Below are 27248 nucleotides of genomic sequence, written 5' to 3'. Positions count from 1 at the left end.
TTATTCATGTAACCAAACACCACCTGTTCCTCAAAAACCTATGGGAATAAAAAATAAATAAATAAGTAAAAATCAGTCATCATTATTTCCCCCCAAGTCTCTGCTAGCTAGGACAAGTACATGGTAAAAATTTAATACAAATGCAGCCAAGAGGCATCTATTAATTATCTATGGTGTATAAGATGCTATGTTAGGCACTCATGGAGTACAAAAATGAATCAAATATGCCTACAGCCTGAAGGAAATCAGGCATGTCCACAAACAACTCTGGTATGGGTGAAATATAACAGAGTAAAGATACAAACAGCAAGGTGAAATCAAAGGTTTTTATTGGGATAGAGGTGGAGAATGTCATAGACATAATAGCATCTAAGCTTGGCCTTGTGGGATTTGAAACACAGAAATGGGCACTCTGAAGGGGAGAGAATGAGGTGGGGAAAGGCACAGATGAGGTAAATGAGTGAATTCAACAGAATTGGAAGCTGTCTTGAACAGGAGTTTAGAGAGAGCGAGGAGAATAAAAGCTCTGTGCTAAACCGAGAAGAGGCTGGCTGCCCTGCTGAAGAGCAGAAGCTTTCAAGCACAGGAGTCCTGGTCAGCTGTCTGGTGTTCCCCCATGTAATGTGTTATTAACAATAAAGTGTGAATAATTCCCTGTACAGCATAAATTAGAGGAGATTCAAGGTACTCTGTGCCATAGCATTTCTTTAGTTAACTGAGATCTGTCCTCAAAGGGCCAAGTTCCATAAGCACTAGGGCTGTGACTGCCCCATCACCAAGCTTACCTTCTAGAAGGCCAGAAAGACTCAACCTTGAAGGGATTTGCTTCCCTACAAATTTTTGTCTGTTTCCATAAAATTTGTATATGCTTGTGGGAGGGCTTCTCACCTGGAAGTTGCAATAGAAAGACAGAGATGCTGTCTTGTATACTACGACAGAAAGACAGAGATGCTGCAGTCCTGGAGGAGAGGAACCTGTGACAGAAAGCAAGCCTTCATTAACTGCTGTTTTCTACTACTGTATATCACTGGCCTTCCTTAACCTTATTTACTGAATGCCGAGCACTGTGCTAAGCCAGTACAAGATCAGGGAATCAAACGTGGATTCCACCTTGGAAAAGGGTCAGCTGTCATCATCATCAGAGCCATGGTAAGGGCCTTTCCGGGGGCAGAGGGAAGAAATAACGGGAAGGTGAAGCGTCTAGAAGGCAGAAGCCCAGCAAAGAGTCTTGTACAAGAATCAAGAACAGCTGGGAATGAACAGCGGCAATATCACTAGAAAGGAGGGGACACATAGGGAGTCAATGAATAAGTTCATTTAAAATAAAAAAAAATTTTGTTGTGTTTTAAAAGGAAAGCAAAGTGGAGAGAGAAACACACCACTAACAACAACAACAACAACAAAAGCATAGAATAGGATTAGGAGATTTGCCTGAGACAATGAGTATAGTTTAATTTCATCAAGCTCCAGTGTCCTGAAATGAAAAAACGTCTAAGGTGTTTATGCTCACAATGGAAACAGGCTAAGCAAGGCAGCCGAAGCTGCCCGCACTGCTGTCTGCTACAAGAAGACAGGTAAGTGGGAGGGAACAGCGCTTCCTGCTGACTCCACATTCTATTCCTACTGTTGCCAAGGTTGCCTCCTGTTCAGATCCCACCACAGCCACAGCACTGCAAATGGAGAAGTTATGTCACCACCTGCCACTGACCCACTGTCTACTGGAATAATTAAAGGATGGGAGACATGGGAAAATGCCTTTGCATGTGCGCACACACACACACGTTCCCTCAAAAGGGCACTTGCTTGCTCTACATCTCAATGGCTCATTTAGAAAAATGGAATATAGAACTCCATTTTGGTCTGCTACTTCCTTCTACATGAAAATAAAGGCCAATTTTTTATTACAGGTTTATAGAAGTTTGACTCTGGACCCAAACTCTAATGATGGTATAATAATCAAGTTCATAAATCTACATAAATATAAAATATTTTAAAAAAATAAACCAATGGTAGGAAACAGATGGGATGGATTGGCACAGAATTTAGAGTAGACGGAACAACAACCCAACACATCAGAGGTAACCAGGGTCTCCCTGGAAGCCAGAAGTTCACCAATGCAAAGCACCCAGGAGCAACTGTGAAGAGAGTTTATTAATGCACTGCATTCAGAACAGCGTAGAGAACTGTGTCCTTCCCTACTGCCCAATACTCCTGCCCTCCACTCAAAACTGAAGCTCTGCTTGCTAAAAATGTGGGTGATCTGAGTGAGGAAGTTTCCTGCTGTGGGTTTTGAGGCCAGAGAGAGCTTAAGAACCTCCAGATCTTTACCACAGACGGAAAGAGGGATACAAATAAATGAAGACGGCAGCTCTGACCAGGACCTGGCACAGAGGAAGTCTTCTCCATTGACATGGTTCCAGTCCATGGCCCAAGTTGCTCCCACCAGCCTGAAGGTGTGCCTGCGAGAGGAAATGCTCCATCCACTGACCTGGAACCAGATCAGCTTGCCCAGTGTAGGGAGAGGCATGGCAGGGAAACTTTTTCACATAACTATAGTGGAGTCACCTTGACTCCCATTTGCAAATATGAACCCTACAAATAGACCACCATGGACCACTGGAAAATCAAGAGAAAGAAAGAGAGGACACAAGAGAACAAACATGATTAATATGTCATAAAAAATAAAATAGAAATCATTCTGGATATTAGCCATTTGTCAGATGGATAGATTGCAAAAATTTTCTCCCATTCTGTAGGTTGCCTGTTCACCCTGATGATAGTTTCTTTTGCTGTGCAAAAGCTCTTTAGTTTAATTAGATCCCATTTGTCAATTTTGACTTTTGTTGCCATTGCTTTTTGGTGTTTTAGTCATGAAGTATTTGCCCATGCCTATGTCCTGAATTGTACTGCCTAGGTTTTCTTCTAGGGTTTTTATGGTTTTAGGTCTTACATTTAAGTCTTTAATCCATCTTGAGTTAATTTTTGTATAAGGTGTAAGGAAGGGGTCCAGTTTCAGTTTTCTGCGTATGGCTAGTCAGTTTTCCCAACACCATTTATTAAATAGGGAATCCTTTCCCCATTTCTTGTTTTTGTCAGGTTTGTCAAAGATCAGATGGTTGTAGATGTGTGGTGTTATTTCTGAGGCCTCTGTTCTGTTCCATCAGTCTATGTATCTGTTTTTGGTACTTAAACAAATTTACAAGAAAAAAAAACAACCCCATCAAAAAGTGGGCGAAGGATATGAACAGACACTTCTCAAAAGAAGACATTTGTGAGGCCAACAAACATATGAAAAAAAGCTGATCATCCCTGATCATTAGAGAAATGCAAATCAAAACCAGAATGACATACCATCTTATGCCAGTTAGAATGGCAATCATTAAAAAGTCAGGAAATAACAGATGCTGGAGAGGATGTGGAGAAATAGGAATGCCTTTACACTGTTGGTGGGAGTGTAAATTAGTCAACCATTGTGGAAGACAGCGTGGTGATTCTTCAAGGATCTAGAACCAGAAATACCATTTGACCCAGCAATCCCATTACTGGGTATATACCCAAAGGATTATAAATCATTCTACTATAAAGACACATGAACACTTATGTTTACTGTGGCACTATTCACAATAGCAAAGACTTGGAACCAACCCGAATGCCCATCAATGACAGACTGGATAAAGAAAATGTGGCACATATACACAATGGAATACTATGCAGCTATAAAAAAGGATGAGCTCATGTCCTTTGCGGGGACATGGATGAAGTTGGAAACCATCATTCTCAGCAAACTAACTCAGGAAGAGAAAACCAAACACCACATGTTCTCACTCATAAGTGGGAGTTGAATAATGAGAACACATGGACACAGGGAGGGAAACATCACACACTGGGACCTGTCAAGGGGTGAGGGGCTAGGCAAGGGATAGCATTTAGGAGAAATACCTAATGTAAATGATGGGTTGGTGGGTGCAGCAAACCACCATGGCATGTATATACCTATGTAACAAACCTGCATGTTCTGCACATGTATCCCAGAACTTACAGTATAATTAAAAAAAAAAGAGAGATCATTCTGGCAGTAGAGTAGTTTTAAAATGTTCTTTTCCATCCTGAGAGATTGCAACAGCTTATTGCATCCATAAAACAGGAGAAAACTGCAATGAAAAAGGAGAATGGTGGAATCAGATTCTTCCCCCTTCATAGCCTTTATTTTCCATCCCACTCTAAATAAGGGAATGCAAAGCAGGATTGTCAATAGAGGTTTGAGCAATGATCACGTGAAATAGGGATTTGCTTGTCTCACTACAGTGACAGCAAAAATTAAGCTGGAACTTCATTTGGAAGTGAGGGATAGAACAAAAGAAGGGTTTCTGATGGAGGCAATAACTTCTGGGCATTGAGGCTTGAGGAGGCCAGTAACAAAATGTTTGCCCATCGTGCCCTGCATTCAGAGTGTACTCCTAATCAGCTGTGGATAAGGGTGTGCTCTTTCTAAAGATTGCAGGATATAAAAAGGTTTCAGGACAAAAGTACTATTAGCAAAATAGATTCTTAGAAGTTAAAAATGTGGTTGCCAAAATTGAAAATTAAAAATGCACAGACTGAATAATAAAAAGGATATGACTGAAGATCTAGTAAGTGATGTCTTACGTGTAAGAGAATTCTAAACATGGTAGAAAAAGAAAACAAAGAGAAAAATGTAGGATAATCTGAAAGACATGATAGATAATGGGAATGCTATATCTATCAGAAAGACATTCAAGGAGAAAAGAGAGACAACAAAAGAGAAAAAGAAGCCAAAACATAACAAAAAATTTCACAGAGCCCGAATAAAATGAGACTTTAATTAAAAAGCCTATTGAAGACCTACAGGATTAAATGAAAGAAGCCCTAACACCTAGAGACATGATAGAGAAGGTTCATCATTCTGAAGATAAGTAATATTTTCCCGGAAGAAAATGCCAAGTGATATGAAAGAAATAAGAGTCAGACTGACACCAGAATTTCTCATTAGCAGCAATGGATTTTAGAATATATAGTGGGGAAGTATCTTCAAAGCCATGAGGGGGAAAGAATTTGAAAGCAGAATTTGATACTCTGTCAAACTGTTAGCAAATGTGAAAGCAAATTTTTTGGGTATAAGAGAGTTCAGACAGTACATATCGATTCTGAAAAATTACTCAAGGATATATTGCAATCAAAAGAAAAGGAATCCACGAAAGATGAGGTAAGGCACAGCAAAGGACTGCTGAGTTGGATCCAGAAGGAATGATCTGTATGCTTAGTAAATACCTCCTTGAGCGTCACTGTGTGATTACAGTAACTAATATTTACTTAATAATGTTGTGAATGCTAGTTGTATAATCAAATTTCACATAAAATATGAAACAAATTTTATAACCACAGAACAGTGGCAATTATAAACCTTATCAACCTAAAAGCAATCATTTAGCCAAAAAGGGGAGAATGGGTAGGGGAAAAGAATGGAAAAGAAGGGTAAATGTACAAATTATTTCATCTCTCATCACAAGTCACCAATAGATATGTCCAAAGTTGATAAGTCAAAAATTTAGGTTTATTATAGGTATATTATATAGGTATATTATAAATATAGGTATATTATTTAACAGTGGGTGAACTGAAAAACTATAATCGAACTCATTAAGTAGGTAGAGGGTAGGAAAGTGAAAGGAAAGGTATATGTACTAAATTCCTTACTCTCAATAATTGGGAGGCAATAAAATGATCCAAACTTCAGGGATGTATTATATAAAGCTCTAAGGATAACCTTTTGGGTAATGAGATAGAGTGGATGAGAAGAGAGACTTGTACTTTTTCTATATATCCTTCCACATGAAATTTGTTTACCATTTGTACTCATTATTTATGTGATTCCAAAGCTAGACAAATATATTCAAAGAAATAAGCAAATAAGTAACTTATACACATATGTATGTAACAATAAATATGTTTAAAAACTATAGCAGATTTGAAAAATTCTTAGAGATATATATACTATGGTTTGGAAAGACAGTCACTGCATATTAACTGAAAAATAGCGAGTTTTGGATCAGATGATACATGATCCCAACTGGGTAAAAATAAATTATGTGTGTATATGTGTATGAACATGCCTAGAAAAAATCTGGAAGCAGATTCACAAAACTGTTTAACAATGTTCACCTACTAAGAAGTGGTTTTAGAGGAGTTGAACATCATAGCGTTTGCCTCTTAATACATAAACTTCTTTATCATTTTCATGTTTTTCAACAAGCCTGTATATATCACGTGATTAAGAAAATAGGGGCCGGGCGCGGTGGCTCATGCCTGTAATCCCAGCACTGTGGAAGGCTGACGCGGGTGGATCACGAGGTCAGGAGATTGAGACCATCCTGGCTAACACAGTGAAACTCCGTCTGTACTAAAAATACAAAAAAAATTAGCTGGGCATGGTGGCGGGCACCTGTAGTCCCAGCTACACGGGAGGCTGAGGTAGGAGAATGGCGTGAACCCAGGAGGCAGAGCTTGCAGTGAGCGGAGATCGCACCACTGCACTCCAACCTGGGCGACAGAGTGAGACTCCATCTCAAAAAAAAAAAAAAGAAAATAGGGAAATGAAATTGTCTTTGTTTGCTGATGACATCATCATATATACAGAAAACACCAAAACTTTTATCAAAAAACTGTTAAAAACTGATAAACAAATGCAGTAAAGTTGAAGCATACAAACTAAACATGCAAAAATCAGTAGCTTTTCTATATAATAATAAAGAATTATCCAAAAAGGAAATTAAGAAAACAATTCCATTTACAATAGCAACAACAGCAAAATACTTGGGGTAAATTCAACCAAGGAGGTGAAACACCTGAATACTAAAAACTACATAACACAGATAAAAGAAACAGAAGAAAACACAAATAAATGAAAAAAGTATACCTCTTCATGGAGTGGAAAAATTATTATTGTTAAAAAAATCTATGCTATCCAAAGTGATCTGCAGATTCAATGCACTTCCTATCAAATTTCCAATGCCATTTTTCACACAAATAGAGAAAATAATCTTTAAATCTGTATGGAACCACAAAAGACCCCAATTAACCAAAACAATCTTGAGCAAAAAGAACAAAGCTAGAGGCATCAAACTCTCTGATTTCAAGATATATTATAAAGCTATTGTAATCAAAGCAGTGTGATACTGGCATAAAAACAGACACATGAATTAATGGAACAGATTAGAAGGCCAGAAATAAACCCGCACAAGTAAGATCAACTTATTTACAACAAAAGTGCCAAGAATACACAATAGGGAAAGGACAGCCTCTTTAATAAATGGTGTTGGGAAAACTAGATATCCACATATAAAAAAATGGAAGTGACACTTATGCCCTATTAAAAATCCATTCAAAATGGATTAAAATTTAAAGAAAAGCACTGAAACTATATAAATACCAGAAGAAAACACAGGAGAAATGCTCCTTGACATTGGTCTGGGCAATGAGTTCTTTGGATACAACCTTGAATGCACAGGCAACAGAAGCAAAATTAGTTTGATAGCATGAAACTAAAAAGCTTTCTGCACAGCAAAGTAAACAATTGACAAAGTGAAAAGATAACCCACAGAGTGGGGGAAAATATTTGCAAACCATAAATCTAATAAGGGGTTAATATTCAAAATACATAAGGAATTCAAACAATTCAAAAGGAAGAAAACAAATAAGCTAATCAAAAATGGCCAAAGGACACGAATATCTGGAGTTTCATTTTCTTGAGAAAGATAATCTAAGGAGTTTCACACTTTGGAATAGCAACTGTGGTGAGGGTGGGTGAAGTCCCAGGACTGAAAACAAGCAGCTACTAAGTCTGCATTCTGAATGCTGGGATCACTCTTACCCACATTTTTACTTTCATGAAACAGACAACCAGGCTTTTACCCCCTGGAAAGACATTGAAACATTATAGATCTGGAGAAATTAATCCATTCCAGAGAAAACATTGCACGGAAGCTCATTAATCCAAACATTCTGCTCAAGGAACACACAGGGCTCCAATTAACATTTTTAGTTCGTTATGGTTAAAAAATGAATGGATAGTCAAATATTTATGACAAGCCTCCAAAATCAAGAGCAAGAGCAAAGGAAGGGAGGGAGGGGGGAAGGAAGGCATGAATGGAGGAAGTCTACAGAGAAGAGATAATTTGGGGACCAGAAAAAGTGTTTTTTAAAAAACCTATAATGAATATCCTCAGAGAAATAAAAGGACACTGTAACAGCGAACTCAAATCTATGCAAAACTATATGTTTATATTATTCATTTTATATATATTTATAAGAAACATTTAGAGGACAAAGAATATCTCTTGGAATTTAAAAACAGGACAGGCACAATTTTAAAAAATTCATTAGAACAATTGGAAGACAAAGTTGAAGAAATCTTAAAAAATAGTCCTGCCTACCCTTACCCCATAAAAGAAAACCAACTTGAAAGGGTCCATTAAGTGTGTGCCCAGCACAATGAATGAAAAAGAGCAAGCACATGATTATGCAATTTCAGAACACCAGAGATCAAAGAGCCACAAGGCTTGGGTGAGATAGGGGGCTGTGGTAAGAAGCCACATACTTTTGTTTTGTTTGTTTGGTTGGTTTGGTTTGGTTTTTCCCTTGGTTGTGGTTGTGGTTTGTAAGGGAAAGAAAACTCTATCGCTATTTAGTTTGTTGCTGGATTGCTGTAGTAAAAGATCCCATTTGAAAAGGAATGACATCAACCAGGGGCCCAACACTACATCCGGGATATGTGTAGATGGCTGAGGTCAACACCCAAACAGGCAAGTGGGGGATGGCAGAGTGGAAAACCCATTTCAGGGTGCTCCCGTGGTCCTCTCAGGGAACAGGGGGCAGAACTGGGATGGCTTAGGTAACCCACTTGGGTTTTAAGAAACCATAAAAATTATTCCATCTGAGCCTCCTAAAGGGCCTCAGGATAAGAATAAAGAGAAAGCAGGTCTCTGGCAGGACTCCAAACACACCTAGGTGCATGTTTCAATACATCCATGCAGAACCCAATCTCAGAGACTCCCTTGAAGCAGCAGAATGCCTAGAAGATGCCAGAAGCTCTTGATCCTAATTATAAGAGACAAGCAGCAAGCTATTGGATCCTACTCCCTTTTCACCGTCCCCTAGCCACTCAACATCCACTCCCTCCTCACCTCCGTTGTTTTCCACAGTCATTCATCAGCATCACTGCCTCACACACAGTTTCCACTTCCTGGTCCCTTTCTTGACTCATCATACTCATTTTCCAGAACTGCTGCCCTGTCAAATTCAACTCTCTGCCAGCCGCCCATGCTGACAATCCGACTGAAGAAGAGCCCACAACTACACCTCACAACCCAACACCGGGTGGGCTTATAACGCAGCTCAGCAGCCATGCTATTTACTTTCCTTCCCCATTCCATTTACTTTCCCTCTCTCCTAAAAGACTGTGGCACAACTACTCTTGCCGCTTTGACCTCTCACACTGTCTGCCCCATGTTCACTCTCAGCTGATGAACTTGCTCCCAATTCCCTGAAGAACTGAAGCTGTCGAAAGAGAACATCCACAGAACCACATGTGCCCAAAGCAGCCCACTCTACCTTCCTGCCTGTCCTCCTCTGTGAGGACACTCCCTCCTCCAGTGCACAGGGTTCCACCTTCCTATCTATGTGATGGCATCCCAGTAGCCATTCCCCATCTCCCTCCTTTGAAAGAGCTGCTTATACTTGCTGCTTCTAATCCCTTCCCTCCCATTTTTTCATGAACTCATTCCAAGTATATCTCCACCCCCTCCCTCTATCACGGCTGCTCTTGACAAGATGGAAAATTATCAGTTCTCACCCTATTTGACCCAATAGCAGCATTTGATACAGCTGATCCGTTTTTCATCTTATACCATCTTCATTTGTCTTTCACGATGCCACAGTGAGATGGACTCCATTTCAATCTCCTTTGCGGGTTCCCTCTCTTCTTTCTGACTGTCCCAAGGCTCAATCTTTGGTCTCCTTCCCTCTCCTTTTTACACTCACTACTTTGCTAATCTCATTCATCATCTCTATGCTGAGGACCCATAACATCATATCAAGTCCAGGCTCTCTCCTAAACTCCAGATTTCTCCACTCAGATGGTCTAAAAACATCTCAAATTCAACATAGCCAACACTGAACTGATTTCCTCCTCAAAAACTTGTTCCACCTGTAGACTTCCCCATATCAGTTGTTGACTCAACTTTATCATTGTTCAGGACAAAATAATCATCCATAACTGAATTCTTTCTCTCACATACTACGCCCGGCCCATCGGGAAAATCCTGTCAGCTCTACCTCAAGATATATTTGAAATGTGGTCACTCCTCACCATGTCTCCATTACCACCCTTGTCAGAGCCACCATCGGTCCTCATTTATCACCTAGATTGCTAGAGCCTGTCCTAGCTGCTCTCCCTGCCTCAATCTTTGGCCCCCTTTGGATGTCTTCTCAACCCAGCAGACAAAGAGAACACTTGTGACAAGTCAGATCATGCTCTCAAAGTCCTGTAATGAGTCCTCATTTCCTTCAGAATAAAAGCCAAAATCTTAGTTGCCACAGGACCTTACTTTCCTGATCACATTTTCTCCCACTCCTGCCTCACTCTGCTCTAGTCACATTGGTCTTCTTCCTGTTTCTAGAATATTCCAGAACTGCTCTTGCTGTCAGGACTCTGCACTTGGTGGGCCATTTGCCTGGAATGCTGTTCCCTCCACATGGCTAACTTTCTCAACTCCTCCTTCAGGTGTTGCCCAAAGGATCTCTCAATGAGGCTTACTCTAACTTGACCCTCACCCTGCCCTGGCACTGCTGTCTCCAGCTCTTGTTTTCTTTTGTCCACGGTTCCTGTCAACTTTCAAAAATAGATAATTAAGTTGTCCACCATGTTTGCTTTCTTTCTGTCTCCCCCACTAGAATGTTAAGCACCGGGGAGGCAGGGCTTGGTGTATCCCAAAAACCCAGAACACTGCTGGGCTCATAGCATGTCCAGTGAAAAGTGCTGAATGAACAAAGCAATCAATGAACCTGGAGCTGCCATTTCCAACCAGACTATGGGCACATTAAGGCAGTTTTTCTCTAAGCTTTTTTAAGTGTGGAGATTCCATTTGATCCATAAAATCTGAAGACCTACCCCTAACACCAGTATGTGTCAGGAACTGTTCTAGGAACAAAATGGATTAAAATTTCTGCCCTCATAGAACTTACATTCTATTGGCTCCATGGATTTATAAACACTTGAACACATAGTACATACATGTGTAAAACATATTATTTAATGTTTGGTGATCATATAGAGTAGTGAACATCTTACTTTAATGCATGTATTCTCAACAGGAGTAATTATTTTCTCTGACAGGACAAATTTTAGTTCTGGAGGTCAAGAAATCTTAAATATTACAGTGGCTTGTAGTCTTCCAAAGCTCAACCAACTTCAGTTTATTTTTGCTCTCACCAAATGCAATTTGATACAATTTTTCTAATTAAAAAAAAAAGAATTGAGACACCACAATAATGTGTCAGGCTTCCTGGGTGCATAGATCTCAGATTCACCACCCATGCTCCAGATAGACCCCCAGCTTGGCTGTGGAACCTCTAAGGTTGCAGGACTACAACCTCCTCAAAAGCTGGTGGAGGTAGGAGCCTCCTACTGCACAGCGTTGGCATGGGGACTCTTCAGTGACATATAGGAATACAAAGATTGAGAAAAAGATGAGACTGGGGGCAAGGGAGAGACAAGGAAAAAGGCTGTGTTTATCCTAAGAAACTTTTTTTAAAAGGAAAAAATAAAAGCTCATGAGAAAATAAGCATTTGACGTTGTTCATGGATAGAAAAAGATGTGTGCCGCACCAGTGATTCCTAACAATTAAGAACTTATGCTGTCACAAATGACTAAGTGATCTTTCACTAAGGTTGATTAATGACATAATTCAAACAAAGATGGAAGAGACAACCCAACCTCTACACCTGAGAAGGCAAGGGTTGAATAGGGGGCATTTCCTGCTAAATACTTAGTCTTGAGATGGCCAGTTCACACATCAGGGAGTGTTTACACTTGCACACTTAGGTGGAGAGTTCTGGAGCTCGTTAGAGATGCCCATCCTGGCTTCCCAAACCCTTCATCCCACTCTGTTCTCCTTGTTGATGGCAGCACCCTCTGCAGATGCATAGAACTCCTCTCTGTAAACACACACACACACACACACACACACACACACACATACACGGAAACTTTTTCTCTTCCAATGGAAGCGGTAGAACTCCACTTCAAACTTATCATCTTTGAATCCCAAAGAGGGGCAAAAGAGAAGTGATGCAAAAACTTCAGGTCATCAAAGCTGTTGGCTCGCAACCAGCACTGAGGCTGGGTTCTGAGGTACAGGGGAGTGATGCTTTCTGAAAACAACTATTCAATGTCTGTTCACCACTTGTACTCAAAACCACGTTGTTCTCTCACGTACAGATAATTTCCCTTCAATATAAGAACTATTCTTAGAGGTAAATGAGTGTGTGTATTTTGATCTATAACATACATTTTTAGAAACATGTACACAGTACAATCTCATGTGCACAGAATCTCAACAGTCAAATCGTTTGAATGACCAGAATTTTTCACAAAGCCACAAGATAACAATGAACATTCATGATGACCAACTGCCACATCCTGGAATACTTTCTGAATTACATGATGAAGCAGCATTGTGCAATGGCCTTATGGGCACACAGGAACCACACTGCCCAGAGCTCCGCCACTCCTTAGTCAAGCTACTTATCATCTCGATGCCTCTGTTTCTTTATCTGTAAAATGTCCACAAAAATAGTCCCTAACTCATAGGGATGTTGTGAAGATAATAAACACTCAATAAATGGTAGAGATTTTTTTTCCCCAAAAGAGCCTTAGTGTGAATTTATTATTATTGTGTTCTAATTCCTTTTCAAAGTTATAATCTATCTATGGTATAAGTTGACACTCACCACGTCAGAATATTCATTACAAGATATCTAATTCTAAAATTGTGAAGTTTATTATTGTAGCATGGACTGCTATTTGCCCACCAAATATCCATTCAACTCTTTTTATTAAAAGAACTCATTTATTCCAGGTACAATTGCACAGCTTAAAGACTGTATTTTCAGCGTTCCTTTCAGACAGATGTATCTGAAGTTCTGACCAGTAGATATAATAGGAAGCACAGAGTGTGATGGCTGAAGCTCCAGTAGCCCCATTAGGCCAGGAGTCGACCTTGAGAATGTAAGCCTGTCCCAGGATAAGGGAATCGAAGGTCAGATGAGCTTGGGTCCCTTTGACTGTGGAGTTGCCATACCACTGGTAAAATAAGTCTGGACTAATTTTATGTGAGAGAAAAAAATAAACTTTGTCTTGGTTGTGCCAAGGCTTTATCTTGGGGTTTTCTGTAATATGTGGTTGATTCAAATCCTAAAACAGTCACATTTGAAATAGGATTTATTCTACAATAGATTCTATTTCTTACCTCTGTATTCTTGTACCTAATTCATTTAAGTATTTGCATGTATAACTACTTTAAGCTTGTAGGATAGCTTAAAGCACTTAAATGTAGCCCCAAATCACTAGTTAATATTAACTCCGAAAACTGGCAGGGGTCAATACCTAGAATTTTTTTTTCTTAACTGTAACAACATGTAAAAACAAAACAAAACAATCAAATTTTAATTGTTTTTGGTTAGTGGTAATAAGATTGTTTGAAGAGAAAGGCATGAAAGCATGGAGGCAGATCACAAAATACAAGTGAAAAGAAATACACAAGCTGAATGTTTAAAATGCTTTTTAGAAACTGGTTTCTATCCTAGTTTTGCAAAATTCCAGGTTCTCTCATGATTTTTTTGTATAGTTATGTAATAGTCTTAAAAAATTAGGCTCAAATTAATTATATCCAAATCCTCGAAATCACCAACAATGATAATAGCGAATATTTTTGAACACTTACTAGGGGACTGGGTCGCCCAATGGCAAAAGTTGTGTCCTTCAACGGCTGTAATATACAGACATGTGGGCCGCACATGGTGGTTCACGCCTGTAATCCCAGCACTTTGGGAGGCCAAGGTGGGCGGATCACGAGGTCAGGAGATCGAGACCATCCTGGCTAACACAGTGAAAGCCCGTCTCTACTAAAAAATACAAAAAATTAGCCGGGCGTGGTGGTGGGCACCTGTAGTCCCAGCTACTCGGGAGGCTGAGGCAGAAGAATGGCATGAACCCAGGAGGCGGAGGTTACAGTGAGCCGAGATCATGCCACTGCACTCCAGCCTGGGCAACAGAGTGAGACTCCATCTCAAAAAAAAAAAAATTATATATATATATATATATATTTTTTTTATATATATATATGTATACAGACATGTATTTGTCACATGGAAGAGAGAGAAAGGAGAAGGGTTGTTTTTTTTTGGAAAAGAAAGTCAAATAATGATAAAATGATACAACTCTTTAAACATGCACAATCACTTCTTTAGCCTATGCTAAGTTTCAGTAAAAGTGTCCTAGAATTCAAATTGTTTCCCTAATACTAAACTATTCTATGTTATTAACCTTTCTCTACCTCAGTGCTGTCATCCATAAGTTGGGCATACAATGGGGAAAATAAAAGCACTCAGCTGAGTTAACAGGGGTAAAATGCTTGGAACAGCACCTGGCACACAATTAGCTACTATCTGCAACAGATAAATTAGTAAACTCTGCTCCATTTCTGCTCCTTCATGTGTGAAATGGGCAGAGAGTAATAACAGTATTCATATTCCTCATGAAATAACTGGTACAGTAGAATGAAAGTTCTGTGAAGGCAGAGATCTGGTCAATTTTGTTCTCTGGTGTGTTTTCACACACAGAACTAAAAGAACTAAAAACAGAACTACCATTCAACCAAGGAATCCCACTACTGGGTATATACTCAAAGGATTATATATCGTTCTACCATAAAGACACATGAACACGTATGTTCATTACAGCACTATTCACAATAGTAAAGACATGGAATCAACCTAAATGTCCACCAATGGTAGACTGGATGAAGAAAATGTGGTACATATACACCATGGAATACACTGCAGCCATAAAAACAAAGAAAGAGATCATGTCCTTTTCAGGAACATGGATGGAATTGGAGACCATTATCCTTAGCAAACTGACACAGAAGCAGAAAACCTGATAATGCATATTCTCACTTATAAGTAGGAGCTAAATAATGAGAACACATGGACAAAAAGAGGGGAGCAACAGACACTGGGGCCTACGTGAGGGAGGGTGAGAGGAGGAGAGGTTCGGAAAAAAAAATACTGTTGGGTACTATGCTTAGTACCTGGGTGACAAAATAATCTGTACACCAAGCCCCGAGTCATGAGTTTACCTATATAACAAACTTGCACATATACCCCTGAACCTAAAATAAAAGTTATTTTTTTAAATAACAGTTCCTAGCACACAGGAGTTCATCAAATAACTGTTAAATGAAATGAAACTGTTTGTACTATTATTATCAGATGCTGTCAGAGCCGCAAGTATCACCTATTTCTATTTATTTATTCCACCTTACTTCATTGGCTTATTGATTTATCTTCTTGCAATGTGTTTATATTCTTATCTAAGAATCAAATCTAAAGTTTTAGATAAGAGAAATCCCCTATGAATTTAATATCATTTTTATCCTATTTTTGCTATGAAATGTCTGTTTCTTTTTTATATATGCTACGGAAAGTATTATAACTTTTCTTTATTTTGGTAAAATGTATATAACATAAAATTTACCATTTCAACCCTTTTTATGTATGCAGTTTAATGGTAGTAAGTACATTCACATTGTTGCACAACCATCACCCTATCTAGCTCTAGAATATACCCTCTTTTTAAAAAATATTGCTTCTATGATATGTTTAGTTTATTAAGAGTAATCAAGGCAAAGCAAATCAGAAATTACTTAACTGGGCAATAGTAACCATTTACCCATTTTGACAATCACTGTCATGCTAAAGATTCTGTCAAAGTGGTCTTGCTATTTGTTAGGCAAACAAATCTATTTAGGTAGATCTCTTTGATTTTATGAGATTGGGGCTATGTGTTTTGACATGTATATGTTAGATACTAATTGACTATTTGATTTTATTTGATTATACATTTACATACTTGTAAATCTTTTCAATTTGAAACCTCTCATAACCAGGTTCAGTGGACCCTCCCACTTCCACAGACCCAATGTAAAGGCGGCATTGGTCTGGATCACAGTTCAGAGAATTACAAGATCTACTTGGGAAGAGACAACATATTTTTCAGGTTATATCTCTGAATTGTAGACAGCAATAAAGAAAAAATAAACCTGATTGTATTCCATTGCTGCCTTATTGATGCAAAAAGAAAAACACTGACAGATAGAACTTGAATGCATGTTTTGGAAGATATTCTTCTATAGCTCAGGGCCTTGAATGAATTTTTATATTTAAACCATTCATCTACCTAGTTTTAAAATATGCATTTCAAATGCCATAAGCAAACATCTTGACCAGGTAAAAAGAATCAAATGTTATGATGTGCCATGTTATTCTATGAAGAGACACTTAACATCTCCAGAGAGGGAACTGCCCACCGTTTTATTGGGGTTTGTATTTATGAAAGTCACATAATGAACACATGTAACACTACAAAGAGAAACTTTAATTCCCCCTAAAAAAGGGCACTTCCATCATTTTATTACATTTCCCCTTCATTTAGCAATCACACTTCTGCTTTTTCCTACTATTGTGTGAGGGGCTTTGCTAGATACAGCTAAGTGATAAATCCTAGACTAAAAGGACAAGGCCACTTGTTTTTAAAACTAAATCATGGTGAATTTGTCTCAAGAATTTTAAAACAGAACTTAGATTTTAACACATCAAGCAATTTACTTACAAGGGAGAATGTTCCTAAGAGAAGTATCCATTCAAAGTTGAGCAAACTGCATGGAACAGTTTAGTAACCAAGGCAACAGAATTGAAACCCTAAGATTCCCTGGAACTAGGGGTTCCCAATCAGGAACAGTTAATTTCGTCAATGAATTAACATTCTATTTCAATGTACAGCCACGTGCTTGAGACAGGGGATTTAGTTCACGCTAGCAAGAAAAATACCTAATGGGGGTAATTAAGAAAGGGCTAGAGGCGGGGTGAAAGGAGAGAAGTAATAATTGTGCCAAAAATCAACAGTCAGTTTAGGCTGTAGTCTAAAGTAAAGACAACAAAGCAAATGTACAGGTTAGAGCTCTCTGGTTCCTGTGAAAGAAGGCAATAACATAAAAGTGGTATGAAACAAATTTCAAATATATTCAGTGAGCTTTCTCTAGAAAGTTATCGGTTACAGAGGGAGTTATATAGGAAATAGGTGAATTCTTCTCTTTTAATTCTGCTCCACTGTAAGATTCCCTCCAAGGTCCTCACTGTATTCTTTTTTTTTTTTTTTAGACGGAGTCTCACTCTGTCGCCAGGCTGGAGTGCAGTGGCGCAATCTCGACTCACTGCAACCTCTGCCTCCCGGGTTCAAGCGATTCTCCCCGCTCAGCCCCCCGAGTAGCTGGGACTACAGGTACCCACCACCACACCCAGCTAATTTTTGTATTTTTAGTAGAGACAGGGTTTCACCATGTTGGCCAGGATGATCTTGATCTCTTGACCTCGTGATCCGCCCACCTCAGCCTTCCAAAGTATTGGGATTACAGGCATGAGCCACCGCACTGGCCGGTCCTCACTGTTTTCTATTGCCTCACTCACTTAGCTCTCATTAGAGGCCACACTGATTTTCTCCCCTTTTTGCAGTTCTCTGGTCTTCAACTCCTAAAGAAAATTAACCTCTTTCATCACTAAGATGTAACCTCCATTGTAAGGCAGCAAAGTTCGAACTTTGGCTTGGCTATGTTGGTACTTAGGGCACAGAGAGGTTAGCACACGATGGGTCTAAATATACCACTGTTTGGGGATAAATAGCTTCCAGGGATCTGGATGCAGAATAAGCTAAGCCAGAAAGATTCAATGCAGTCACCTCAGAAAGTCAGCCACATGCATCTTGGAGAGGCCATGTGGTTTCAGGGCCATTCTAAGAACACAGCTATACTATAGTCAGTCCAAGCGGTCATCACATTAAGGAATCTCAATTTGTGAAAACTAGTATTTCAATAAAAAAGGAGAACACTTGTTTTGTTAAAGGAGTGATAACTTCACGTGGATATTTGTCATAGGTTTTATTTAAATGAAAGCTACCCTGACTACATTAAAATACGATTTATTTAATTTAAATTTATTTTGCACATATACAACTCTTAAAGAACAAGCTCATTGCTTAAGCAAATTAAACTCAGATTGTAGAAATACTTCTCATTTGCAAAGTCTTCTGGATAAAAATAGATACCCAGCCAATAAAGACTATTCATCTTTTCATTTCAAAAAGGAAATTCAACCATAATATAAACTCATCATCCAGCAACAAATATACCATGAAGGAAACAAGAAAATAATTAAGAGTTATTATTGTGTCTTAGACCACAGTTGATTCAGTCCTGCAAGATACTCTGGACCAAGGACTAGTTTTTGTTCTGTGACAGCAAACTCAATTCGAAATTGTATTTGCTAAGCAGTTTGAAGTTTCAAAAAGGAGGTAGGAAGTCAGGTGTCTCATTAGGGGAAAAAATGGGCAGGGAATCTGAATAGAGAGAAGGGAGTTCAGGGAATAAAACAAGGGAAAAATAAAATGAGACATTATGTGAAGGGGAGAATGGCAGGGGAAAGCGTGGGCCAAGGAGATTGTCTGACTTAAGCAGTTAATATTGGAAAGTAGAAATCAAATAGAATGGTCACCAGCCTTTTTACAAAGGTCTTTCCCAAGAGTCTGTTGAAGAAAGACTCTTCCTCTCAGGTTAGGCACCCTGAGGCATAATCTGGTTCTGCATTTTAAACTTTAGGGGATACTATTATTTATCTGTTAAAACAATTACTAAGCTAGATAATAAAGTCCTAATGCCTAACTGTTAATTGAAGTGCTGTCTCTCCTAATGTTCATGTCCACCTGAACCTTTACTTGTGGTCGTATTTGGAAATCAGGTCTTTGCAGATGCAATCAAGTTAAGATGAAGTCATACTCAATTAGGGTGGGACCTAAATCCAAATGATCAAAGTAGGATGTAGACCAAGCTGGTGACAGTGGAACAGGGAAGATGCATAAATTTAGAGATGGTGAAGAAGAGGACCGAATGGTACACAGTAAAGAGGAGACAGGCACACAGATGATTCCACTGTTGAATGAGGAACAAGGGTGGAGCCCCTGGCAGAAGGGAGAGGAGTAGGAGAAGCAACTGAGTTTGATGGTAAAGGGACAAAGAGGAAAACGGCTAGTTTGTTTGCAGAGGCTAAAAGTTTAACAGCTGAGGTTCTGAGTGGACTAACTTTTCAAGTTGGTTCAAAGCATCAGGAAGAGTGAAAGAATTTGGGAGGACAGATGGGAAAAGTGAGAATGGAACATCCTTCACTCTCGGGGAACAATTTTGATGTCCTGTTACAACCAAATGGCACTTCACCTGATTACCTCTTATCAGTACTGGTCTTATTTAAATGTCTCAAGTCTCATAGATTTCTATCTTTTATCTCTAAGATTAATTAAAAGTTACTAAATATGTCCAAGCAGGACACATGAATCACACTATCTATGCAGTTAATATAAATTAAGTGAAACTATAACTTTGAATAAATTTTTTAATTTTTGATTTCAGAATTGGAAAAAATAATCAAACGAGTAGGCCAATGGGTCATACCTTTCCCCCTACTTTAAAAGCTCTTAACCAGTAGTAAACTTGGAAGTCAAGTATAAAAGAAGTCTGAAAAATACTTCTGTAGGAGGCTGTTCAAATGAAACCGAAACAACTGTGGAGCCATTTGTAGGAAAACGACATTGGAGCCCCAGCTCACACAGCATACCAGGATGAATTCAAATGCATCAAAGATGCAAAAAAAGGATAAACTACTAAAGTACCAGAGGAAAACATTATTCTGAAGGGTAAAATCTTTTACAAGGTATTTATGAGGTAGATGCATGAAACTGTTAACAATTATAAATCAACTTCTGATGCGTAAACTCTTACAATTATAAATCAACTTCTAAGCCAGTTCAGTGAACTACTTGGTCAGGCAGAAGAGAAATATACAAGAGTAAATGATTAGCCAAGTCTATACTAGATGAGCCAAACCTTCCTCCTTAAATCAATAGCTCCTTATTTCTTTTGCCTCAAAAATACAATAGAAGAAAATTCTATTTTTAATACACTTTGTATTAATTTCCTAGGGCTCCCATACAAAGTATCAAAAACTAGGTGGCTTCAAAAACAACAGAAATGTATGCCTCACAGTTCTGGAGGCTAGAAGTCTGAAATCAAGGCCATACGCTCTCTGAGGGGGAGAGTCCACTCTTGCCCCTTCTAGTTTCCGATGTTGGCCAGTAAACCTTGGCATTTCTCGGCTTGCAGACCCAGCACTCCAGTCACATGACCGTTCTCTCCCTGTGTCTCTTCATATCATCTTCCTCTGTGCATGTCTGTTTCTATGTCTAAATTTCCCCTTTCATTAGAATGCCAGTCCTTATTGGATTAGGGCTTGTGCTAATGACTTCACTTGAACTTGATTACCTATATAAAGGCACTATTTCCAAAGAAGGTCAGATTCTGAGATACTGGGGGTTAGGACTTTAACATGTCTTTTTGAGGAGAGACAATTCAGCCCATAACACACTTCAATCATAATCTATCTATTACTTAAAACACACATTCTCCATGCCAAATCCCCCTGGAAGTAGCAAAGCCACAGGCCAACATTCCCCAAAGGGTGCCCTGGGGACACCACAGGTCCACCGTGTTCAACATAAACACACACTGACCCAGACTCACTGTATTAGTCTGTTTTCACACTGCTCATAAAGACACATCCCAGAGTAGGCAATTTACAAAAGAAAGAGGCTTAATGGACTTACAGTTCCATTGTGGCTGGGGAGGCCTCACAATCATGGCAGAAGGTGGAAGGCACATCTCACATGGTGGCAGACAAGAGAAGAAGAGCTTGTGCAGAAAAACTCCCCTTTTTAACACCATCAGATCTCTTGAGACTTACTCACTATCACAGGAACATGGGAAAGACCTGCTCCCATGATTCAATTACCTGCCATGGGTCTCTCCTACAACAGATGGGAATTCAAGATGAAATTTGGGTGGGGACACAGGCAAACCATATCACTCACTGACATAGAACCTGGAGGAGGGCAGGCAAAATGCCCCAGACATGTTTCTCAAATACTCTCAAGATGAGAAAAGGATTTTTAAAGGTTTAATAGCATCCAGGCCAATAAGCATCTATGAGGCTTCAAAGTTTCATGTGAAAGAAAAATCCAGTCAACAGCAGCTGCTTTCCTTGCGTTTCACCAGAGCTTCCACAGGAGCAGTAGAAAGCTGGGTGGGGTGACTTGGACATGGAACACTTGCAAAAAAGCTGCATATTGCCAGTCCAGAGGGGCTGCCATCATGCCTGCTAGGGCGATTCCAGCCCAATCCTAAGGCTTTTATTATACAGTGGGTGCAAAATCTAAATGGCAAATCTTGTCCTTAAACAGAGGCTTCTGTCTTCTCTCCAGGATGTCACCCATACGTCCATGTCATGTTATCTTTCATTACCTTGCCAAAGCATGCTGGACACCACAACAGTTTGAGAGCAGGGTTTACTGGTCCAATGACAGGTTGGGAAGCAGAGTGCTGGGAAGCCCTGCTAAATCTCTGAAATCTACAGGAACCTCCCAGAATTGAGTGTGTTCCTTGTAGATGCTCCCAATTCCCAGATTGAGGTATTACACCTTCTCCGGGAACCCTCATCCCTACGCACTTTAAGTTTCCAATTTCATTCGCTAAGTGAAACTCACTTGCAGATAGAGTTGAAGCCTGCTAAAGTCCTCAGAGCGCATGGCTCCATATTTCTCTAGCTGTTTCTCTGTCCCTTACAAAAGAGAGATTGGAAATGGAAATAGAGTCTCACTACGGTGGCTGTCAGGGAGATATCAGAACAGCAGGTAGATTTTGAGGAGAGGAAAAAGGAGAAATGTCACAGCCTTAGAGAGAAGTTCTAGTTTATGGGAAAATTGAGCTGTAACAGGGCTCAGAGACTTCTTAAAATTAAGACTTTCAAAAATCACCTTTCATTTGTTCATTTATTCATTTATTCAAGCACTTCCTGAGCTCAAATCTGCTCATTTTAATGATGAGGATGAGGATGAGAGGCAGAGAAGTGAATTCCTGGATTCCTGGGGAATACAGACACAGAAGAGGCCTTGAGCCCTGGAATAACTCACACAACCATGCATCCTCGAGACAACACAGAAACTTCCAAGAAATCTGAACTTGGGGCTGGTGGGAGACATGTCCAGAAAGAGGAGATTGCCTACCCCTGGGGCCAAAACTGAGCAAGGAGGCAACCTGAAGTAAATGACAGGGAGTCAGGACTGAGGAGGAAGAGGGGCCTTCTAGAGTGTTGATTAGAGGGGGACTCGGCAGGAAAGGGGAAGTAGAAGGTCGTCTAGTTTGCCACTAAAAGAATGAGGAAGTGGTTAAGGCGACATGTTTCACAGGAAGCCAAGCTGCCACTGAACTGCCCCTTTTCCTCTTTTCCTCTTCCTGGGCCAACACTCTGAGTGCACTCTCCCAGATCTGTGCCCAGCAGCAGTTCATGAGGCTGCTACACTTTTGGTTATAAGTATTTAACAGGCAATAAAAACCTCAGGGCTAGATACCTATCCAAATCTTCATAAAATATACAGAACTATAGCACAGACTTGAAGTATAAAATTGCTTTCGAGACATGTAAAATTATGGTGAATTTTGGAAAGGGCTTAACTTCCAATAAATCAAAATGACACTTTGGTGACACAATTCAAGCTTCTGGGGAAAAAAACTCAGATGTATTTCATTAACACTGGAACTAAGAATGAACCACTCAATGATGCAATTGAGTGTGATGCTGAAATCAAAAATACAACCACTCTTGCAGTCATATTTTTTCCTTTTTAACCTTCAGCTCAATGATATTACATTTATTGACTAGTTTCACCATGTGTAAAATAATAGTAAATTAAGATTTAATTATCTACTTTTAAAAAAACTGAATTTCTACCCAGGGATAAGGCTATAAAATTCCTATTAAATATAAACAAATTTCAGAGCAAACTATAAGGAGAAAAGTCTTCTCGATAGATAAATATCAAAAAGTAGATACATAGTATGTGTTATAAAAAAACATCTTTTGTCAGAGCTGGCTTCATAGGTTTTATCATTCTTGTTGCTACTGTTGTTTTTAAACTGCAAAGAGAAAAAAAAAAATCATTTCTTAAGGTCATCTTTATCCAGGTCTACCAGAAGTACTTTATGGATTGGAACTTGACTCTCACACTTGTATGATGCATTTTATCCCAAAGCTCTTCACATCTTAATTCTGAGTAGAGAAACATATCAAGTCAAAAAATAAGCCCCAGGGATCAATGAAAAGGAAAATTCAACTTATAATCATCAACATTTGAAAATTCTGACAATATTCTGTTAATTAAAAGAAAGAAGAAAGAAGCACTTCTAGAGCTACTAAGCCCAAAGTATTGACTATTTTTGTTAAAAATTCATGATTCAAAATGAAGTCAATTCATAGTTTTTGTTATATTGATAGGTATTCTGAGGATTATCCAAATGTTTCATGAGGGTTTTTGTATCATATAGCTAATTCTGGGTATTTCTAGAACTGAAATTTTGCTATTCTTCTTACTAATGACGTTTACTATTTCCTTCTTTACTTATTTATTTAGAGACAGAGTCTCATTGTTGCCCAGGCCGGAGTGCAGTTGTGGGATCTCGGCTCACTGCAGTCTCTGCCTCCCAGGTTCAAGCAATTCTCCCACCTCAACATCCCAAGTACCTGGGACTATGGATGTGTGCCACCAAGCCTGGCTAATTTTTGTACTGTTTTGTAGAGACGGGGTTTTGCCATGTTGGCCAGGCTGGTCTTGAACTCCTGACCTCAGGTGATCCACCCACCTCGGCCTCCCAAAGTGCTGGGATTACAGGCATGAGCCACTGTGCCCGGCCTATTTCCTCTTTTTAAAACTTACTATTATTATTGTCATTCTCAAACTATTATCTCATAAATGTTATATTGTCTATATCAGATATTCAGTATGGGCTATGTTTTTTAAATAACAGATGGTATTTGAACATATAAAAGATATAAATCCTTTTCAAAATGTTGCTTTGTCTATTTTTCTGAAAAGCTTGACAACCATCCGTAGAGCTTTTGCAGAAGACTTTTTTCTTCCCTCACTTTTAGTCTCTTTAAAATCAATGACTATTTTTATTCTGCTTGGTCAGGCAAGTAGGCCTTTGATTTACAACAGCTGTATTCCCATGGAACACACACAAACACACATACATATAATTTCATTTTGCCTTTATAATTCTTTTTTTTAATTATCAAGTAAGAAGACATAGTTTATTGGTCTAAGGATTTTGGAATCATTCAGGTCTTTTAAACTAACATGATGAAGTTACAGAGTGGTTTTGTTACACATCTCATTGCCATAATTTTGTCTAGCTCTGGCTTTAATAATTGTATTTTAACTATTGCTAGCCTGTGTATAATATTTTCCTTTCCTTGACTTCTCCATTTTATTCCTAAATTCAGAAGATTATTGATGTGAATTCTTCAACCACTGGTAATGTATTTGAGCTTAATTCCAGTTGTTTAAAATGCTCTTCAACATTATTATAAAAATGTCATGATGGGAATCTACTGATACACATGAAAATGTCTGTACTTGAGTTCAGCAGTGCTCCAGAGCTAATATTCCCAAGATTTCATAAGGGAAAATATATGTTTACAGGAAAATAAAACTGAACAGCAACCAAGAGTTGGCTCTCAAATATATGACCATTAGTTTCTTTGCTTGTTTGTTTGTTTCTCTTTCCCTAAAATATAAGAACAAGGCAATAACAAATATAAAGAAAAAACTTACAGCCATATTACAATTAGATTCCAACAATTAACTTATAATGTATCTGCTTCATATGAAAATGCTAAAATATGTAGGTACTCAAGAAAACTTTTCATTCTGAAGATGACCAGAAATTTTTGTTTGCCAGTTCGACTGACGCTGAAAACCTACATTTGCCTATTATTCTCCATGCTTCCATGTAAACTAATAACCACTCAACCACCAAAATGGTGGTCTCTAACAAGGCTGGGTTCTGGTACTGCTGGCTCCTTATTCTACGGCCCACATGTTTATATACTGATAGATGCAAATACATGTAAGATTCTCTAAGGCCAGACATAAGTTCACTTGGCCTATAACAGAGCAGTGACCCTTGAAATGCAAGTACAAACTCCACATTTTTTTAGTTTCATATAAAACATTTCATGCTTCATAGGAAACAATTAATTTCATCTATTAAAAGAAACCAAATGAGAAAACCTCCAACTAAATCTATCACTCATTTAACCTATAAGCCCAGAAAAAAAATTTAGCTTCTTCTTGCCTCGGTTTATCTACATTAGCTCCTGAACGAATACACTGGGGCAGGGAGAAAGTCATTTTCTAGTCTTGTTGCCATACAAACTTGAGTTCTTCTCCCTGAATAACAGGAGTAACAGTCCAATTTTACCAGAACACCAGTTCTGAGAGAATCAACTGAAGGAACAAGGTATCACTTCAGCCACTGTGTCTTTCTAAAAGTTTCTTTCAGGGATGATACCTTAATTTATTTTTCCATTGCCTTTCTCTTTCTCCTAAAATACTAAGCATACACCAGGTTGGATAAATAATTGGCATTCAGTAAATACACTATTATTATCTTTTTAATCCATAAAGATCTTTCTCTTTTTTTGTGTGTGGTTTATTTTTTATGACATGGTCTTGCTCTGTCACCTGGGCTGGAGTGCAGTGGCACTCCACACAAACACGGTTCACTGTAGCTTTGACCTCCTGGACTCAAGCCATCCTCTCACCTCAGCCTCCCCCATAACTGGGACCACAGGTGTGTGCCACTGCATCCAGCTAATTTTTAAAAATTTTTTGTAGAGACAGGGTTTCGCCACGTTGCCCTGGATGGCCTCAAGCTCCTGGGCTCAAGCAATCCTCCCACCTCAGCCCCAAAAAGTGCTAGGATTACAGGCACGAGCCACCACACCGAATCTTAAAAATCTTTTTAAGATAAAATTGTTTGATTAATAATTGAGATGTTTTCAACAAAGGTCATTAATATTAAAAACTTTTGTAGTTCATTTAGTGTTAAAAGTTTCTGCTACTGTGAACATATACTATTAAATAGTTTTATCATGTAGTGTCCACCCTAAATCTTTTTGGTAAATAAGATGGGTTAAAAATAAATTATGTCAATTTAAGAATTTCAGTCTTCTAGATTTTGATTTAAAAATATTATTTCCTAATCTCCAGGAAAATTACAGTGTATTGATACTGAAAATGAACACATCTCCTGTAACCTTGAAACCAATTACATAACATGTTATTGCTTCTTTTTCCCCCACTATTTCTCCCATGACATCACAACAAGTTCTTGAAAAGCTATTGACTCTTAAAAGCTGAGCTTTGCATTCTTACCTGGCACCCTCTTTGCCCAGTTGATCATGTGAACCAGCTCCCTGTCTGCCAGGTTGGTCAGTAAGCCCATCATCGAAGCCTCACTGAAGGGTCTGGTAGGATCATACTCAGAATAGAGTATGGGGGGCTCAGCATCCAACAAGGCACTGACCATCTGGTCGGCCGTCAGGGACAAGGCCGGGCTGTTCTTCTTAGAGTGTTTGATCATGAGCGGGCTTGGCCAAAGGTTGGCAGCTCTCATGTCTCCAGCAGACCCCACTTCACCCCTGCCCTCCCCATCATCTCTCTGGCGCTTGTGTTTCAACATTCTCCCTCCTCTTCGGTCTTTTCGTATCCCTGAAAACACAGGTGGAAAAAAAAATTAGTTTATTTTTTTCCCGTGTAAACTTTTATACAAAAAATTTTCAAAGCTAACCATCTTTCATTTTATTTGAAGAAATATTTTCAAGCACAGGTGAGCTGGTAAGTGTTTAACAAGTGGCTCTCCAAGAGAAGAAGAAAAAGATTTCTATTTGTAGCAGT

At 38.9% G+C, this 27248-nt stretch overlaps 1 protein-coding gene across 8 annotated transcripts in view; it reads right to left on the bottom strand.

The window, feature by feature from the left end:
- The window catches only part of ESR1 (estrogen receptor 1), a 447866-nt gene that overhangs the window by 132005 nt on the left and 288613 nt on the right, over positions 1–27248 (bottom strand). For all 8 annotated transcript variants that reach the window (XM_054686430.2, XM_003311549.5, XM_054686432.2 and 5 more), the window contains one exon: positions 26727–27062. In XM_054686430.2, the coding sequence (XP_054542405.1) occupies positions 26727–27062 (336 nt within the window). The remainder of the gene's footprint in view (positions 1–26726; positions 27063–27248) is intronic.

The sequence above is a fragment of the Pan troglodytes genome, chromosome 5 (assembly GCF_028858775.2).
Source record: "Pan troglodytes isolate AG18354 chromosome 5, NHGRI_mPanTro3-v2.0_pri, whole genome shotgun sequence".
Lineage (NCBI taxonomy): Eukaryota > Metazoa > Chordata > Mammalia > Primates > Hominidae > Pan > Pan troglodytes.
Note: the sequence above shows the minus strand (reverse complement) of the source record. Positions and strands in the feature narration are given on the sequence as shown.